At 43.3% G+C, this 16,954-nt stretch overlaps 1 protein-coding gene across 2 annotated transcripts in view; it reads left to right on the plus strand.

Moving 5' to 3' along the window:
* Nucleotides 1–16,954, plus strand: part of ITGA8 (integrin subunit alpha 8) — a 198,488-nt gene that overhangs the window by 151,001 nt on the left and 30,533 nt on the right. For both annotated transcript variants that reach the window (XM_025396715.1, XM_025396716.1), the window contains 2 exons: nucleotides 8,610–8,738; nucleotides 16,799–16,912. In XM_025396715.1, coding sequence (XP_025252500.1) covers nucleotides 8,610–8,738; nucleotides 16,799–16,912 — 243 coding nt within the window. The remainder of the gene's footprint in view (nucleotides 1–8,609; nucleotides 8,739–16,798; nucleotides 16,913–16,954) is intronic.

Genomic DNA, 16,954 nt, shown 5'->3' on the forward strand with positions numbered 1-16,954 from the left:
CCAGAGTGCTGGGATTGCAGGAGTAAGCCACTGCTCCTGGCCTCTTTTTTTTTTTTTTTTCAAAGACAGGATCTCACTCTGTTGCATGGGCTGGAGTGCAGTGGCGCTATCTCTGCTCACTGCAACAACCTCTGCCTCCCAGGCTCAAGCAGTCCTCCCATTTCAGTCTCCCAAGTAGCTGGGACTATAGTTATGTACCACCCCGCCTTGCTGATTTTTGCATTTTTTTTGTATAGATGGGGTTTCACCATGTTGCCAAGGCTGGTCTCAAACTCTTGAGCTCAGGCAATTCACCCACCTCAACCTCCCAAAGTGCTGGGATTACAGGCGTGAGTCACTATGCCTGGCCTAGGATTTTTCTTTAATTGGCAAGACTTTGTAATAGACAGCTAAGTGTGAGATGCAGAGGGAAAAGGCTTAGATGTGAGACCGTACCTAGGAGAGGAAGACCGATAAGATGCCCACATATAACCTATGTTAAGACTATGGAACACCGTTTTGGGCCCAAGTTCAAGAAAATAATCCTGAGATTAAAGTGGCCTGAAAGACTCTATAGACTAAGAAGAGCTTAACATGAGAGAATTACAAAATTACAGAATTACAAAAGCCAATACTGTTTGTAAAAACTGCTGTGAGAGCCATGGAAAGCTGGAGGTTGCCACCGAGAATGTCTCCTGAACCAGACCGGTCCCATGGGAAGTCCAAATTATAACCAGATAGTACAAACAAGGAAAGCAGAGACACAGAAACTGTCCGTTCATTAGGGATGAGAGTTTTGGAGTTGTGTTTTGGAATGAGTGGGCCCGCAGACAGTGGCTTGGCAAATTTGCATAGTTTTGTGTTATCCTTAAGGGTACTTTCTTCTTCCTGACTGCCTTCGTGTACCGGTTTTCCTTAATTCAGAATGCAGGCACTCTTGTTACTTCCTAGCACAACAGTTCTTGGTTCTCTTTCCCTCTCTCTCTCACTCACGCGCACACACACACACCCTTAAAAATCAAGACATATGGCTAGGCACAGTGGCTCATGCCTGTAATCCCAGCATTTTGGGAGGCCGAGGCAGGAGGATCGCTTGAAGTCAGGAGTTCAAGATGAGTCTGGCAACCATGGCAAAACCCCATCTCTACTAAAAGTACAAAACTTAGCTGGGCATGGTGGTGGGCACCTGCAATCCCAGCTACTCAGGAGGCTGAGGCAGGAGAATCACTTAAACCCAGGAGGCGGAGGTTGCAGTGAGCTGAGAACGCGTCACTACACTCCAGCCTGAGTGACAGAGCAAGACTGTCTCAAAAAAAAAAAAGAAAAAAATCAAGACATGAAAGGAAGAAGATTATTTAGTATATCTTTGCCATTAACTCCTGATTTCTTTGTGGAATCATTTTGACAGCCTTGACCACAGGAACCGTAATCTATGTCCTAGCTAAAGCATTATTTGATGGCTGTTACTTGCCCCTTCGATACTCAGCTGTCTTCTACAAACTCTCCTCCCAGGAAAAACAAAAACAAAAAAAACTTAACTGTTTATTATTTTAGAAGGTCTGATCAGGAGAAGAGTAGTCAATTTTAATTTACTTCCTCTCCGATTGTGACGTGCTAGTGACATCTATGGCTTACCCCTGGACCTGGTCAGTCTGTCCTAAGTAGGCTTTCTCTTTCTTATGGGAATGCTACCTCTGATAGAAGAATTGTATTCGCCTTTTTAAGAGTGCCTGAAGATCCAATTCTCGACCACCAAAAAGAATTATACAGTCTGAGATTTTTACCTTCTCTTTGAGATGGTCTTCAGGTTTGCATATATATTTTGGAATGTAAAAACACCATGTTCAAATACTAACAAAAGCTTCAACATCACCAGCAGAGTGAGTTGATTCTTTTAGTTATGCTTTGCATGAACTTTTCAGGAGGTTAAAAAAAGTGGGGTTTTTCTTTCCCTACAAACCCTCAACATTCATGTCTTAAAGAAAATTACATGGTGGACTGCCCCCCCAGGCTTGTCTCCACTTCGGTTTAATTATAGGCAAAGTACATGAGAGTTGTCTGTTGTTTTTTGTGTGCTAGGAATATCTGAAATCCAAAAACAAATTACAAACAAGAAAAAGATAGTGCGCATTGCTTTTGTTTGGGTTCACAGGGCCCTTAATCTGATTTCACCCAACTACCTTTCTTCAAATGCCGCATTTCCGACTGTATTGCACATTCTGGCTGCACAGTATCCCTTTAATCCATAAATTTAAACTTATGACACAGTGAAGAGTTTGGTAAAGATTATGAAAATAGAAAATTCCTGTTGGGCTAAATTCTGAGTAGCAGCTGTAGAAAGAAACATGTTTACCAACAATTATTTCCTTATGCAGAAAGAAGTCATTTTCATTTGTTCTGCAGAAGACACTTTAGTGGTTACCACCAGCTTCTCCTAGCACTTAACAAATTGTCCTGGGAACTGTCTGCCTATCATGGATGCTAAGAGGCTAGCGTCCTCCACCCTCAGTGGAAAACCATGGCCTGGAGGTTCATTGTCAACTGTGAAAGAGGCTCCAAATGTTCATGTAGAAAATGGGCTTTAACTGTTGTTTAGATTTCTTGGGTAACTTCTTCCTTTTTGCTTTGTTTTGTTTTTAAATAATTTCTGGAATGTCATTTCAGAAAGCTGGTTTGCAAGCTATTTGGAGACCTTTTGACTATGGTGTGTAAGAGTGGCATTCCTCTATTTGTAAAACAGTGTCGCAAAATACAGAGATGTATTCCATCAACCTCTGCCACACGACGCTGTCATTCTCTAGCTCAAAGTAAGCCCTGTATTTTATTGAGAGACCACTTACAAATATTTGTGAATGACGATTTACCCCAATAGGACATGTTCTTTATTTGTACACAAGATACATCTGATGAAACCACACCGGAAGTTAAAGAGTTTTCTTCGGGGTATTGGTTTTTGTTTTCCTGGAGACAGCCTCACTCTGTCGCCCAGACTGCTGGAATGCAGTGGCACTGTCTCGGCTCACGGCAGCCTCTGCCTCTCAGGTTCAAGCAACTCTCCTGCCTCAGCATCCTGAGTAGCTGGAATTACAGGTGTGCACCACCAGCAGCCCAGCTAATTTTTATGTTTTTGGTAGAAATGGGGTTCTGCCATGTTGGCCAGGCTGGTTTTGAACTCCTGGCCTCATGTGATCTGCCTGCCTCAGCCTCCCAAAGCGCTGGGATTACAGGCGTGCGCCACTGCACCTGGCTGTTCGGGCTATTGTTTTACCACTACCACTACTATTACTGCTTACTGCTAATAATAATAATAATAGGCTATAGCTTGGGAATAAAGAGTCAGTCTCTCATTTTTTATAGTGCCTCTTCTCTGTAGTTTGGTTAACTACAGAGTTAACCTCTGTAACATAACTGTCAATGACCTATAAAAGAATTCACATGATTCATCTCAAAGCACAATCTACATGCACGCCCACATAGTATATGATAGAAAACATATGAGAAAATTTTAGCAAGCGATTTCCACAATTCTTAATTTTCTGTCTAAGCTCACATTTTATCTTATGCCATAAAAACTGTTCTATCAGATCCTCGATCATTGAGTATCTGTATTAGGCCATTCTTGCCTGGCTAAAAATACCTAACACTGGGTAATTCATAAAGAAAAGAGGTTTAATTGGCTCACGGTTCTGCAGGCTGTACAGGAAGCATGGAGCTGGCACCTGCCTGGCTTCTGGGAGGCCCGAAGGAGCTTTTATTCATGGAGAAGGCAGAATGAGGAGCAGGCACTTCACATGGTGAAAGCAGAAGCAAGAGAGAGAGGATGGGTGGGGCAGGGAGTGCTACACACTTTTAAACTCACAGTGGAAGCTCACTTAGCACCAATGCGATGGCCAAGCCATTCATGTGGGATCCATCCTCGTGACCCCAGCATCTCCCACCAGGCCCCACCTCCCTCATTGGCAATTAAAACTCGACATGAGATTTGGGAGGACAAATACCCAAACCACAACAGCAACCTAGATCAACTGTGGAGCTTCCCCTCCTCCTTATTGTGCCAGGCTCTTCCATGGTTCTGGGATGTCCCAGCGCCCACAGGGCTGGGATATCCAAGGCCTCCCCTCAGGTCCATGCACTCCACCTCCCAGGGTTTCTGCCACTGGTCTTCAACAACACCTCAAACTACTCTGCCTCCAAGATATTCAACTCAACTTTCCTTTCTCCTCCAATTCAATCTCCTATTTTTATGATGGTCTCACTTGTTCTCTTCAAGAAAATTTTTCTTCCTTGGTATAAATGCTTTCTCTGACACAGTTACCCCAACCCACTTTCAGGACTTCCTCTGGCCATACCTTCTTTTCTGCCAAGCCTGGACTCCACGATGCGTTACTTGAAACACGCTTTTACAAGCCCCCATAACCTCCTGTTCCTAATATCCTTCCAAGCCCCTGCCCTGAAAATCTCAGTCATGCATGCACAGTCCCACAGCCTGGCTTCTCTACCTCATAGCCTGATGGCGCCATGACAGATGGATGTCAGCGCACGTTCACGGAGCCACCAGCTTCGCAGGGGCATCTGCCATTGTGATGATCGCTCCTCCCCATCCTCCTCGTTGCCTTGTCTAAACCTTCACCACGCTCTCTGTCCTTCCTAGGCAATAGCTCTATCATTACTGTTAGGAATGATCCATTTCCCCATCCCAAACCCCTCCCCACCTGCTAGGGTTAGGCTAATCTCACCTTGAATTATAATCCCCATAATCCCCGCGTGTCATGGGAGAGACTAGGTGGAGGTAATTGGATCATGGGAATGGTTTCCGCCATGCTGTTCTCGTGATAGTGAGTGAGTTCTCACGATATTTGATGTTTGTATAAGTGTTTGGTGGTTTCTCCTGTGTTCATTCTCCCTCCTGCCACCTTGTGAAGAAGGTGCCTTGCTTCCCCTTCACCTTCTGCTATGATTGTAAGTTTCCTGAGGCCTTGCCAGCCAGGCAGAACTGTGAGTCAATTAAACCTCTTTCCTTTATAAATCACCCAGTCTTGGGCAGTTCTTTATAGAGGTGTGTGAATGGACTAACACACCACCCCAGCCTTCCACACACCTCCTAATCATCTCTCTTCCATCCTTAATTTCTTTCCAACACTTCCAGAGAAAGGAGGATTATTCTTCCAGCTCCATGAATTAACTTTGCTACATCAAGTATCCCCATTTCCCGTATCTTCAACCTCTTCTTCTCTTCTTGGGCATTCCTTGGGTTCTATAAACTTTGTTAAATTTCTCCCATCTTCAAAACAAACAGTAAATGCAGTAATTTCACTCTGTATTCTCTTCCAAGAACGGACCTCTTTCCCCTTCCATTTACAGCCAAGCTGTGCTTGCTATCCCTACTTTTTCATTTCTCATTTACTTTTTTTTACAATTTTACATTTTTGTACATTGTTCATAATTTTTATGTTAAAAATACTAAATGTTCATCATAAGAATATATCAGCTAATATGTAAAAACATAAAGAAGAGCATTTTCAATATCTAATAGTGTTACCACCTGTTTACTGTTATTTTTTCCATTTATTTATGCATTAACTTATTTTTCCACTTCATCCATAAACACTTTACTATTATATATATTGCCAATGAATAAGGAGGCTTGGCCAGGCACAGTGGCTCATGCCTGTAGTCTCAATGTTTTGGGAGGCTGAGACAGGAGGATCACTTGAGCCCAGGGGTTCAGGACCAGCCTTGGCAACACAGCAAGACGCGGTCTTTACAAAACTGAAATTCACTAGGTGTGGCAGGATGTGCCTGTAGTCCTAGCTATTTGAGAGGCTAAAGCAGGAGGATCAGTCTGCGTAATGAGCTGCGATTGTACCCACTGTGCTCCAGCCTGACAGACACAGTAAGACCCTGTCTATAAAAATGAAAAATAAATGAGGAGACCCTTTTAAAATCTATAACATTATTATCATACCTAAAAAGAAATAAGCAAAACTCCCTTAGTATCATCAGATCTCCACCACTGTAACACTTTGAGGACCGCCCTTCCAGATTATTTCTACTTATAGATCTACAATATCAGATACATCCATTTTTATTAAAAATACAATCTTACCACATATGCTGTTGTAAACCTGTCTTTTCCCTTGCAAATATATTGTATCTTTCTAAATTCCAATGGAGCTTCATGTCATCATTTTTAAAACCTGTCCAGTAGTCTTCTGTATAAATATATCATAACTTATTTAATCAGTAATCTGTATATGCCTACAAAGTGTTAAGCTACCGTTTTTCTTCTCTGTTATAAATAGCGTTGCTACAAAGAGCAATATTTCATTTTCATGCCTTATTTGGGGGACAAGGCTCACCTTGTCTCTGAGCCATAGGGAATTTAATATAAAAACAACAGAAGGATTTAATTTTGTATCTTTTAAAATAATTATCCATTTGTTAAAATCCATTAACTCTTGAGCTACTGCAGTTAAATTTCTACCTCCACCAATCTCTTCTGATAAAATGACATCTATAATTTTGTTCTTTTGTATTTTTATTTTTTTAGGAGCAGGGCCTCACTCTGTTGCTCAGGCTGAGAATTCAGTGGCGTGATCATAGCTCCCTGCAGCCTTGAACTCCTGGTCTTAGATGATCCTCTTGCCTCAGCCTCCCAAGTGTCTGGGACTATAGGCTTGTACCACTACATTGGCTATTTTTTTTTTTTTAATTAGCAATGAGGTATCACTATGTTGCCTAATCTGGTCTCAAACACCTGGCTGCAAGCCAAGATCCTCTTGACTTGGCCTCCCAAAGTGGTGGGATTATAGGTGTAAGCCTGGCCCATAATTTTTTTTAAATTTAATTTAATTTTAAGTTCCAGGGTACTTGTGAAGGATGTGCAAGTTTGTTACATAGGTAAACATGTGCCATGGTGGTTTGCTGCACCTGTCAACCCATCACCTAAGTATTAAGCCCAACATGCATTAGCTATTTTTCCTGATGCTCTCCCTCCCCCTACCCCCTACCCCGACAGGCCCCAGTGTGGGATGTACCCCTCCCTGTGTCCATGTGTTCTCATTGTTCAACTCCCACTTATAAGTGAGAATATGCGGTGTTTGGTTTTTCTGTCCCTGTGTTAGTTTGCTGAGGATAATGGCTTCCAGTTCCATCCATGTCCCTGCAAAGGCCGTGACAAAATTGCCAAGTTCAGTGCATAAAGGTCTTTGCCCTTTACTTCTCTGCAGGATTTGGCATTCTTTGTCACTGTCTTATTTTTGCAAACTTTCTTTTCCTTGGGCTTCTATAAAAGCCACACTTCCCTGGATTACCTCCTACATCTGATCTCCCTGCCTTAGCTTTCCTCTCCAGATTATCTTCGTCTCCCTGTTTCCTGGGAGGCTCTAAGTGACTCTCTGCTTTGTGTTTTGCATTTTCTCATCTGGCAATGCAGACCAGCTAGCAGGCAGTTGAGGTGCAGCCGGATAGGCACAGATGGGCCCCAGACCAGGCATGCAGAACATCAGAGGCTTGGCGAGTGTGCCTGTGGCTGTCAGGAGTGGAGAGCAGGTTAGCATGCTGGAGTGGGGGACCTAGGGTTCTTGGTCAGAGAAGAGGCTGGAGAAACCGGCCAAGACCAGCGCGTGAGGACCTGTGTGTGCCACGCTAGGGAGTCTGGACTCCATTCTTCTGTTTGTCTGGTAGGTTTTTCCAGGTTTTTATGACATACCGAGCACTCTTATTTCGTCTTTTGTGAGGCAGCCTACATCTGCAATGTAGAAATTTCTTTTCATCATTCCATAGAGATGGGCATACTATTATTGCTCCTGTGACTACAAAGAGAAACTGTGTAAGAGAAGTCATAATTCTCAAGGGTGGGAGTGGGGTGCAGAAAATTAGGTCTTTGTATTCAGTGGGTCTAAAATAAAGAATGTCAGTGGGATATTCTGCGTGATTTACTGGAAGTCTCAAAATATTTATCCAGCCAGCAGATGGACCCAGCATGGAACCTGAGATAAAATAGTAAGTTCTAGGACATTTGCAAAATAAACTCGGGGCTGAAAACAGACTCCACTGTGGCACAGTGAGCACGTAGCATGCTTTGGAAAAGTCATTTTCATCAAGGCAGAGTTTTCTCCTAAAGGAGTGCAGGAACGTGGGGTTCAGCCATGTGGAGGTTGGGTCCTTGACCACATCAGGCTGTTTCCCCAAATGAGGTTGGCACCTCACTTTTCTATCACCTCAGGATTCATCTCCCCATACAGAACATTCCTCAGTTTAACTGGCCCTGTTCTACAATGAGAAGAAAGTAATGAGAGAAGGATGGCTCATGTCTGAAATGTCACTTGCACATTTTCTATCCTTATGGGGAAATGACTTCTGCTTCACATCTTCTCCTTGCAAGATAAACTTCCCAGGAATGCATTCCCCATGCTTCATGAATTCTTGTCATCGAAGAGTGGAAAAGCTTGTTCCTTGTGCGTGCAGGTCACGTCACTGTCAAACACACTGCTGGTAATCACATGACTGCGTTCTCATGTGAATCATATTCCACTCAGAAAAAAAAAATTTGCCTAGAGTTCAAGGCTAATGAAAATGTAACAATTGTTCACGCAATTGTGTGTGGCATCTCCCACTTTCTTTTGCAGCCTGCTGCCTCCCCGGAGGACACCCCTGAGCTCAGCGCCTTTTTACGAAACTCTACCATTCCTCATCTTGTCAGGAAGAGGGATGTGCCCGTGGTCGAATTCCACAGACAGAGCCCTGCAAAAATACTGGTGAGTTATGCCAGTGTGCATAGAACTGAGGGAAATGAGTGGATTGGATAGAACTCCCAAATACAGATGGTTTTAACCTCAAGGATTGTTCTTAGTCTCCTTCACTGCTCAGATATTCGTAACATTTTTTGGCAGTATTTATCTCGAGAATGAAAAGCAACTTTCCTGTAAGAATTAAGGAGCACTTGCAATATAACCTTTTCACTTTTCTAAAGCTGCCATGGAGGCCACTTTGGAGAATAATGGTGAAAACATCAACTGTGGCCTTCAATCCATTTCAGGAACATACAGTTTCCGTTGTTAGTCTGTGCATAGATGCTGGGCTGCGGTAGTTTGAAGTGAGCGTGGACCCTTGGGGTTTTGCACCTGTCCCAGAATCTCAGAGTCTTCTGATTATCTGGAAGAGGCAAGAATGGTGCGTTCAGGGCTGGGTATTTTAGCTCACACCGGTAATCCCAGCACTTTGGGAAGCTGAGGTGGAAGGATCCCTTGAGGCCAAGAGTTTGGTACCAGCCTGGACAACATAGCAAGACACAGCCTCTACTTTTTAAAAAAGAATGCTGTGTTCAGGTTTCCTGGGCCAAAACTCCTGCTAAGTCTTAGCACTGGGGTCTGTGGCAGCTTAAGCCTGAGCTTAGTCAGCGCTTAGCAATACTATCTTCACTGTTCATGAGGCAGCACTTTTTTTTTTTGAGAGAGAGTTTCACTCTGTCACTCAGGCTAGAGTGCAGTGGTGCAATCTCAGCTCACTGCAACCTCTGCTTCTAGGGTTCAAGCAATCCTCCTGCCTCAGTCTCCCGAGTAGCTGGGACTATAGGCACATGCCACCATGCCCAGCTATTTTTTGCATTTTTGTAGAGATGAGGTTTCACAATGTTGGCCAGGCTGGTCTCAAACTCCTAACCTCAAGTGATCTGCCCACCTCGGCTTCCCAAAGTGCTGAAATTATAGGCGTGAGCCACCACACCTGGTCAGAGTCAGCGTTTTTGATTTTATTCTCCACTCATCCTATTACGGCAGCTTCTAGTGCTTTATGTTTTCATGTGAATACACAGCCTCTTCCCTGACCATTCACCCTCAAAGTGAATGCCAGGGTTTATCTGTCCTCTGTAGACCATCTCCATGGAAAGTAGGAAGCTACATGCACATTCTCCAGCTATGCGAAGTAACCAGAGATCACCTCAGAAGCTAATACCCTTCTCAAAAGCAAGCAAACAAGGGAAGTGGGGATGATGAACAGGTACAAAATATAGTTAGATAGAATGAATAAGATCTATTGTTTGATAGCATAACAGAGTGACTATAGTCAACAATTTATTGTACATTTAAAAATAATTAAAAGAGCATAATTGGAACATTTGTAACACAAAGAAATGAATGCTTGAAGTGCTGGTACCTCATTTACCCTGATGTGATCATTATACATTGTATGCCTATATCAAAATAGCTCATAAACCCTATAAATATATATACCTACTATATAACCATAAAAATTAAAAAATATATATATATAATAAAGATAAAGCAAGAAAACAAACATTCCGTGCTTAGAGCAGGGACAGGCTGGGAACACTGGGTCTGGTATTGGGGGGACAGACCAAGCAGGTACTTCTTGCCCCAAAGCTGCAGTTCAGAAGCTCAGTCCAAGATGTAGTGATTTGTGGTGATACTGAATCAAAGGCCACAGTGATAAGTCCAGGATTGTCCATCCAAAGAAGCAAGCCAAAGAGAGAGACCTGGCTGGGCGTTGTGGCTCAGCCTGTAATCCTAGCACTTTGGGAGGTTAAGGTGGATGGATCACCTGAAGTCAGGAGTTCCAGACCAGCCTGGCCAACATGATGAAACCTGTCTCCACTAAAAATACCAAAAAAAATTATCCAGGCGTGGTGGCAGGCACCTGTAATCCCAGCTACTCAGGAGACTGAGGCAGGAGAATCGCTTGAATGCTTGAACTCGGGAAGTGGAGGTTGCAGTGAGTTGAGATCATGCCACTGCAGTCCAGCCTGGGAGACAAGAGTGAGATTTGGTCTCAAAAAAAAAAAAAAAAAAAATAGAGAGAGAGAGAGAGAAACCCTTGGCAGAAGGCCTCAGGGCAAATGAGTAATAAGAAAGGGAAAGTGGAGGTAGAACTGGAAAAGCCTGAACCAAGGAGGGTGCTAGAGTTCTTTCTACAGGGGCAGCAGTCACAGTCCTGGCTGGGTTGAAAGCCTTCAGACACCTAACCTACCTATGCTGCCGACCCTCTCCAGAGTGGCTTCATCCCAGAAACTTTGAATAGCTCCTAGACTTGTCCAGGTGCCACAGTGCACTGGCCTAAGGGAGCATCCTCCTTCCCTCCCTGTCTGCAGTCCTGACAGCCCATTAGGGTAGGTAGCATGTTTTGGTTTCTCAGTATTGTTTTCTCAACATGTAGCATAATACCAGCTCATCTGTTGAGCAAACACGTGAATGACACAGTGAATGAACTCATCACAGACAATACTAATAGCTTTTGGAATCACCGTCTAAAATGCTCCATGGTGTGCCCTTCTATGTGTTCTTAACCTAAACGCTCTTAATCCTAAATCCAATTATAAGCCAATGATATATTGCAAGCCATTTAAAAGATAGTGTTGGTAGTGACCAAATTCATTAGCCGCCGGACCTGCTGAATTCAAAATAAAATGTTATGACATAAATAAATAAAAGCAGCCATTTTTTATGACAACATTCAAGGATGCTTTGAGGACTAGAACTGCTCCAGCCAGTTATGACACTGAAATAATTTAAAGTAGCTGTCACTGAAGAAAGGAAATCAGTGCTCAAGAAATTGAATCCCCAATTTTCTCATCTGTAGAATGGAAACCCATATGCTTGATTTACATAACTGAAAAATTAAAGTTTAAGAAAGGATTTGCAATTCCCCCTTTGCTCTCTGTCTCCCTGTCTGCCATGCGAAGAAGGTTTTTGCTTTTCCTTCACCCTTTCCCCGTGCTTGTAAGTTTCCTGAGGCCTCCCAGTCCTGCTTCCTGTACAGCCTGTGGAAGCGTGAGTCAATTAAATGTCTTTTCAAAAGAAAGAGAGAGAGAGGAAGGAAGGAAGGAAGGAAGGAAGGAAGGAAGGAAGGAAGGAAGGAAGGAAGGAAGGAAGGAAGGAAGGAAGGAAGGATGGATTTGCAAAAGATAAAATGTAATGACAATATGAATGAATGTTAACAATCAGTTGCCCCTTCAACTAAAGTGGAAAATGCACTGGGGATAAATAGTCTTCTACTCTCTCAGCCAATTTAGTGGCATCTGTGGGACCTGTGTGCGCTGTCACCGCTGGAGTGCAGTGACATGATCTCAGCTCACTGCAACCTCTGCCTCCCGGATTCAAGTGATCCTCCCACCTCTATCCTGAGTAGCTGGGAGTACAGGTGCCCACCATCACGCCCAGCTAATTTTTGTGTTTTTTTGAAGAGATGGGGTTTCACCACATTGGCCAGGCTGGTCTCAAACTCCTGACCTCAAGTGAATGTCCCGCCTGGGCCTCCCAAAATGCTGGGGTTATAGGTGTGAGCCACCACATGCAGCCTCAAGTAAATGTTTACGACACTGTAATGTTTAAGAAACATAAGAGTCTGGAATCCATATACTATTCCTTTTAGGATAAATTAATAAAGCTTTGCATATTATCATTTTTAAGAAGCTTCCATGGTGTACAATAGAACAGAAAACAATTGATATCATTCTCAGCAAACTAACACAGGAAACGGAAAACCGAACACTGCATGTTCTCACTCATAAGTGGAAATTGAACGATGAGAACACGCGGACACAGGGAGGGGAACATCACACACCACGGCCTGTCAGAGGGTGAGGGGATAGGGGAGGGATAGCATTAGGAGAAATACCTAATGTAGATGATGGGTTGATGGGTGCAACAAACCACCATGGCACGTGTATACCTATGTAACAAACCTGCACATTCTGTACATGTATCCCAGAACTTAAAGTATAATAAAAAAGAGACATCTAGAGAATTCTAATATGCACTACCAATGGGAAAATCCTTCTGAAAAACCAATGTCCAAACCTATGCAGTATTAATGATTTGAAAAATCAAAGTTTGACCAGGCGTGGTGGCTCACACCTGTAATCCCAGAACTTTGGGAGGCTGAGGCGGGCAGATCACGAAGTCAGGAGATCAAGACCATCCTGGCTAACACGGTGAAACCCCGCCTCTACTAAAAATACAAAAAAAGTAGCCAGGCATGGTGGCGGGCGCCTGTAGTCCCAGCTACTTGGGAGGCTGAGGCAGGAGAATGGTGTGAACCCAGGAGAATGGTGTGAACCCAGGAGAATGGTGTGAACCCAGGAGGCAGAGCTTGCAGTGAGCGGAGATCACGCCGCTGCACTCCAGCCTGGGTGACGGAGCGAGACTCCCATCTCAAAAAAAAAAAAGAAAGAAAAGAAAAAAAGAAAAATCAAAGTTCAAGTATGTTTTTAAATTTCCACTTCAGGGTATGTCTCATGAGTACACTGAGACAGTAGAGATCAATAACTAAATTGTTTTTGAAAATTGTATGTATTTGTGTTGCAGGGCCCATTTCTTTCCTTCTATTGTTTCTCTTTAAATATTATTGATGTAAGATAATTTTAAACTCCCGAATATCACAGAAACTCTCAGATGAAGGCCAAGGCAGTTCCTGATTTCCGTATCTGGTTTTGTTAACACATATATTACTCTCTTTCTCTTATTGGTTCGAAAATTGCAAATCCTATGCTTCCCCATGTCCTGGAGTCAAAACAACTCTGGATAGAAAGTGGTTATGCAAAGTTTATTCTAAAATCAAAAGCGAAATGAGACCGCCTGCGTTTTTTGTTTAGTTAAAAACAACTTACTGAATCACATTTCTGATGAGGAATTTGAAAGTGCAAAATGCCAACATCCTGTGTTGGGATCATAATTTCCAATTTGCATAGGAAAAATTTGTATCTACAACACTGAAAAAGAATTTCTCCTCCACCCCCAGAATACCCTTCCCTTTCTCATCGTGGGCCCCTGCTGCTTCTGTAGCTATCACCTCCATCTCCTCCTCTCCAAACTTTCCTGTCTTCCCTTTCATTGCCCAGCTTCCAGCCACCTTGCCTTTCTTAATGCATCTCCAGCATTTGATACTATTGGCCACTTCCTGAAACTATCACATCTCTTGAATTCCCCCCGGAACATCCCCTCCTGGTTCTCTTTCTGCCATTTGAATGGCTCCTTCTTAGAAAGTCTCTTCTAAGATTTCTCTTTGCCCATCCTTTCAATGCCCCTGTGCCCCAGGATTCCATCCCAGCCCCCTTCTCTTCTCTCCCATCCATTTAATTTTTTTGGATGATCATATTTCCAGTCCTTCCTCAGTGCCTTCTGTCATCTCAGACCTCCCTTACTGCATTCAAGCCTTAAAGGCCTGATCTGGGTGTCTAAGAGCCACCCCCATCCTCACATCCCCAAAACCCTTGTCTCCATGACTTCGCAAATGTACCTCCTCTCTAGAATCCCCAGTCTCAGTGTTACCAGTACCCATCCACTCCGTTCTTCTCCAAAGAGCATTCTCCATGCAACCTCTGTGTAGTCATCATGTCTTTATTCTATTTTCTAAACTTCTCCAAAATGTATCTTCCTCTCTCCATTTCCACTGCCTCAGTTCAGGGCCTCAGCCTCACTCACCGGGGGCTCTTGCATTGGGCCCCTATCACCCTCCTGCCCCCTACACTTCCCTCTCTCTTCTCTTTCCTCTCATATTACCCATCCCTCTAAAATACAGACTTGATCAATACCCCCTGGATATAAAAGCATGACAGGCTCCCCAGTACCTTCTGAATACAATCTAAACTCCTTAGCATGTGTAGGAAGACTCTTCATATAGACTTTCTCTCATTGCTATCCTACTTCCATCTGTCCATTTCACCCTCATATACCCTGCCCTTCCCTTTCTCGAGCATGCCCCAGTCTAGTACAACAGAATCATGGGCCAGGTCTCCCATTCTGCTAGGTGATGTCCCGTTCACACCTTCATGGCTCATTCCAAGCATCATCTTCTCCAGAATCCTCTAGCAGAGCTGGCTAAGTGGGATCCCCATCTGCAGGGAGTCTACAACTCCTGACCTTGACACCCCTCTTCCCTCTGAAGGGCGGGGTTAGTGGTACACAGCATGTCAGCCGTGGAGCACAGGTCAACATGAGAGTCCTTGAAAGGGCCACAAACCACAGAGTTTTGAGAATTCCTGTTCTTGCTGGGGGCACCTGTATTAGTCCATTTTCAAGCTGCTGATAAAGACATACCCGAGACTGGGTCATTTATAAAGAAAAAGAGGCTTAATGGGCTCACAGTTCCACAAGGTTGGGGAGTCCTCACAATCATGATGGAAGGCAGAAGGCACTTCTTACATGGTGGCAGGCAAGCAGAGAATGAGAACCAAGTGAAAGAAGGAACCCCTTGTAAAACAATCAGATCTCGTGAGACTTATTCACTACCGTGAGAACAGTATGTGGGAAACCGTCCCCATGATCCAATTATCCCCCACCAGGTCCCTCCCACAACACATGGGAGTTATGGGAGCTACAATTAAAGGTGAGATTTGGGTGGGGACACAGCCAAACATCAGCACCTCAGCACCCAACTCTAGTAGCCCAAGGACAGTCCACCCACCTGCCTTTGGGAGCGTCCTGTAGGAAATGAACCTCACTGCAATTTATCAGACAATATATTACTAATCCCTTTGCAGAGAATTCTGAGGATCTTGAAAAAGATTCTCAAAAAAGGTTCTCATGGTAATAGGTTCCTTGGATTATTCTGTGTTACATCCATTTCATTAAAGTGAAATGTCTCAGTCAACTACTTCACATAATATCCAGTACTTTAATTTTTATTGAGTACTAACAGGCCAATGTTGAGTGCTTGAGATAAGAAAAATGAATACACATGGGCCACAGTATAAATTTAAACCCATGAGGGAGTACAGTTAGAGAAGTATCATTCTGTGCATGGCACACAGAAAATGGATTATGATTTTCTATGTGAAATTATGATTGTTCATTTATTTCCATGCTGGAATCTGATTAGAAAATCTGATTTGAGGCTGGGCATGGTAGCTCATGCCTGTAATCCCAACACTTTGGGAGGCCGAGGTAGGGTAGGTGGATCACCTGAGATCAGGAGTTTGAGACCAGCCTGGCCAACATGGTGAAACCCCATCTGTACTAAAAATACAAAAATTAGCCAGGCATGATGGCAGGTGCCTGTAATTCCAGCTACTCAGGAGAGGCTGAGGCAGGAGAATTGCTTGAACCCCGAAGGCAGAGGTTGCAGTGAGCCGAGATCACACCATTTCACTCCAGGCTGGGTAACAAGAGCAAAACTCTGTCTCAAAAAAAAAAGAAAGAAAGAAAGAAAAAGAAAAGAAAAAAGAAAGAAAATCTGATTTGATAGATAGAATGTCATTATAATGAATCCTTTTCAGGAACATGCATTTCATATATTAAAGGTTATTCATTATACGCTGGGCAATTCTAGAAACCATTAAAAAATAGCCTAATGAATGAAAGTCGTAGAAAAACCTCCTTTATAACCAGAAAAATAATTTAGACAGAAGAACGTTATGGAACAAATGTACGTCAATGGGTCAGTAACTGTAGGTCTTTGAGATAATATGGGCTCAGAGGTCTTCCTCTGCAATCCCTTCCAGACTTGCTGAGCCCAGCATTGGGTATTGTGAATATCTATGAGCAATGCCTCCCCCAGTTCGGAGAAAATGAAACAGAACAATTCAATTGCTGCTGCAGAAAGATTGTCTTAAAGTCGTTCGAAAAGAGCTTAAATTTTATGTTGTATTTTGTGTTCCAGTTTACCTCTACATTACCGCTAAAGTTGATTCATCCTCGCCACTAAACTGTATTTTCTTGGTTGTTGCAATATATTGTTCTCTATTTAAATTAATAATTTATGATAAGACGATGACTTCTGAGGGAATAAAATGTCAATAAGCTAACTTCATTGTCTCTACCATGATTTAAAGACTCTGACGTGTTCCCACTGCTGTTGTTTGCAGAATTGTACAAATATCGAGTGTTTACAAATCTCCTGTGCAGTAGGACGACTCGAAGGAGGAGAAAGCGCAGTCCTGAAAGTCAGGTCACGATTATGGGCCCACACCTTCCTCCAGGTAATAAATAACCACAGAAGCACATACACACTGCTCACTGGG

Source organism: Theropithecus gelada, chromosome 9 (assembly GCF_003255815.1).
Source record: "Theropithecus gelada isolate Dixy chromosome 9, Tgel_1.0, whole genome shotgun sequence".
NCBI classification, from domain to species: Eukaryota; Metazoa; Chordata; class Mammalia; order Primates; family Cercopithecidae; genus Theropithecus; species Theropithecus gelada.